At 38.1% G+C, this 3,462-nt stretch overlaps 1 protein-coding gene across 1 annotated transcript; it reads right to left on the reverse strand.

The window, feature by feature from the left end:
- Positions 1-1,381: 1,381 nt before the first annotated feature.
- On the reverse strand, positions 1,382-3,417 carry LOC112141648 (interferon-induced protein 44-like). The gene is made up of 5 exons (XM_024264779.2): positions 3,235-3,417; positions 2,995-3,147; positions 2,739-2,910; positions 2,562-2,662; positions 1,382-2,483 (listed from the first exon to the last, which is right to left on the reverse strand). Exons 1-5 carry the CDS (start codon positions 3,415-3,417, stop codon positions 2,289-2,291), a joined length of 804 nt encoding a protein of 267 aa, XP_024120547.1. The 3' UTR covers positions 1,382-2,288.
- Positions 3,418-3,462: the final 45 nt, after the last annotated feature.

Consider the following 3,462-nt stretch of genomic DNA (forward strand, 5'->3'; position numbering starts at 1 on the left):
AGCTAAGAAGCATTTTATCTTCAAATGAATTGTTCACAAAATTGTTTCACAGTTAAAATAAAATAACCCAAATGCATTTTCAACACAGAAATGCCCCAGGATTCAAGGAAAACTGTATGCATATTTGCCATAAGAGCTACTCTAAAGTTGTAATTCTTTATAGTAATATAACAATGTTGTCATATAAATATGTATAACTAATTATTCATTAAAAAAAAAAAATTGTACGGTTCTTTAAGAGTCGAGTCAGAATTCAAAAGAATGACCTGCACAGAGCCTTGGCTCAGCGTCCACACTTTAGGGTATTGTGATGTCACATACTCCCTCCTCATTGTTGCTCTGCATTATTGCCGGTCAAGTCATGAAGGTTGTAACTGTGACCAAGTTTGGAGAACTCCCCATCCTGTTACGTGCACCAACAATGTTGACATTTGAAACACTATTTTAAGTAGATGTGTTACTACTACTCTCCTGCTGTGACTGCAACACTGTTTCCCTGAACTGTAACTGTGGGAGTTGCAATAAAAAAAAAAAAATAAATAAATATAAAAATAAATTAGTTGTTGTTTTGTTTTATGTTTTTTTTAGCTAAAAAAGTAAGCTTAATAAAAGATTTGTTTAACCAGCATTAAAGAGTTAAAAGCAACATGGTGGCAAGCATACAGCAGATCTTTGACCTCGTCTGAGGGATTCTGAGCTATGAAAATTAAGCTGGAAATGACAAAAGGTCATGTTTGATACTGCTTTAAGTTCAGGAACAGAAGGTAAACACTCATTTCCAGCAACATACCACTTTATTTGTTTGTCTTAATAACAAGAAGATTCAGTGAACTTTTTCCACTTTCAAAGAAAAGGACCACAGAAATGATAATCAGCTTGGAGTACAGCATTGGTCACAATTAGGTAACCCCCACATTTTATAACATTGTAATATAATTTTAGTCAATTTAACATTACAACAAATTTAATTAAATTATTTAATTTTTTGTACACTTAATATTCAAAGTTTTCCTTTTTGTGGCTCAGCAAGATATTTTTATCCTGGAACCATAGAAAATAACAGTATAGAATAGAATATCTTTATTTCTGTAGCACTTTTCACAGAAAGAATCATAAACTGCTTTACAAAAAGAGCATAGAATCAATTCAGACCACAGAAAAGAAATAAAAACTAATGATAAAACAATTAAAAACACAGTAAGACACAGTAAAACGAGGCCTAAAATCAATATAAATTCAAACACTCAACAGAGTCAATCTGAAGCAATTGCAATGGGAGGGAATTCCAAACACGAGGAGCAACGGCTTGGAAGGAGACATCTCTAGTCTTAAAGTAGGTTTTTGGAACGTTTAACAGATTTTGGTTGGAAGACCTCAAGGACTGGGCTGAAGAGTATGGGGTTAAAAGGTCAGAAATGTATGCTGTACCATGCAAGGCTCTAAAAAGTTATGGTAACATTTTAAAATCAATTTGAAATTTAATAGGTAACCAATGTGAAGCAGACAGTAGTGGACTTGCTGCAGAGTTTTGGACAAGCTGAAGACGGTTCAGTAAACGTTTGTTAAAACAGGTAAAAAGAGAGTTACAGTAATCTAAACTAGAAGAAATAAAAACGTGAATAATAGTCTCTTTGTCAGATAGAGACAATATACTTCTATATTTTGTCATACAGCTTGGATGATAAAATATGTTTTTTATTATCTATTTTGAGTGACCATAAGTCCTGATGAGTTATCTGCACTTTTTGGGTTCTTGTACAACAAGGAAGGATCTGAGAGATGATTACTTCAATAAAGAGAGAACTCGAAAGTGGAATTGAAAGATTTAATTGTGAAGATATTTGTGAAACATTTAGCTTGAAAATAAAAGTCTTGGTGGTTGGTCTCTGGTCTGGAGAAATCTTGCTTGCTAATGAAGACCTTGGGCCAAGTAAAGTGATCCTCCATTCAAAGCAGAGGTTTATGAGTTGGAGGAAGTGAGGAACTCTTGGACCAGATGAAGAGACCCAGAGCCCAGACGCTGATGGTGGGTAGGCAGGACCGCGCTAATCGAAGAGCTAGGAAGGGAATGGGATGGTGGTGGGCCGGCGCAATGTCTGGAATGCGTAAAAAAAAAAAAAACTTTACTGAATTTAAACGCAGAAGTTTGATTGTGATTGGCTGTGAATAAAGTGAGTACTTCAGCTATTGGCTCCCAGTGCATACTAATTGATGACGTGAAGAGTGACGATAAACACCCTACATGCCTGGAGGAAGTAAATCTTCCTGATTGAAATTCCGCCAAAGCTTCACTTCCCAGTTGTGAGACTGCTCAGCTGATCACTGATCTCATCAAAGAAGTTATCCACAAAGCGAAGCATCTGAACGACCGCACTGAGCAGCAGGATGTCGGTGTTTGTGTCCAATTCCAGCTCCTCACTGTAGTTCTTCACTGGAATGATGCAGGACAAAGGTACACCGACCCGAGCGGCGGCCTCCTGCATCTGGATCACAGGGTGACAGGATTATCAGAGACTGTTACAGAGAATGTACATTTTAAAATTGATGATAATGATCTTTACCAGTTCTTTAATGTAGCCACTCCGGTAGACATTTCTGACATCTTCTCTCACCAGAGCGCAGGCTTCATCTACTTTAGTGAGCAACAACAGCTGAGGAATCCCTGAAAACCAGCAGAAATGTCACCAACAGAAAAACACAATCATTTAATCAAATAAAAAGAGCCAAACTCTAATTACCCATCAAGTTGACTGTCCTACGGATAGCTTTCAGCTTCTCCTCTATCTTTGTGGACATGATGGAGATCTTGCTGGCGTCCAGGACATAAGTCACACAGTGGATCTTGTCTTTGAGATCTGGACTCTTGCAGAAACCGTGAGCCTCTGATTGCAGAGGACCAGTGGGGTTGAACTGCATGTGTCAGAGAATTATGGAGGAACTTGGTTATTATTGAACACTTCAGATGAATTTCTCACATATTTGGATCATATGTACCTGGTAACGGTCAGGCAGATGACCTTTAAGAATATTGCTGATGTCATCTATAACAGGTCCCGCCCCTACGCCTTCCTCCAGTCCCATGGTGTCACACAGGATGAGTGGCAGAGGTTTACCTTCTCTTCCAGCCTTCACGGAGAATGTTCTGAACTGTTGAACATAAAGTGACTAAGTTAATAAAATCATAAATTGATTTAAAATATTCTATTTTATTTTTACATCTGTAGAGTCACTCACCTGTGTTGTCAGGCTGGTGGAGGAGCTTCCAGAAATGGCCTGACTGGTGACATGACCTCTAAAAACGGAGTTGATGGAGTTGAAGAAGCTGGACTTTCCAACTCCAACAGGTCCAACAAGTAAAACCCGAGCCTGAGTCACTGAGCTGTTCAAAGGTTTGTAGAATTGAATGCTCTCCATCATCTCGGTCTTTGTTCTGTGCACACATACAAGAAACTCTTAAAAATC

Source organism: Oryzias melastigma, unplaced genomic scaffold, assembly GCF_002922805.2.
Source record: "Oryzias melastigma strain HK-1 unplaced genomic scaffold, ASM292280v2 sc00888, whole genome shotgun sequence".
Classification (NCBI taxonomy): domain Eukaryota; kingdom Metazoa; phylum Chordata; class Actinopteri; order Beloniformes; family Adrianichthyidae; genus Oryzias; species Oryzias melastigma.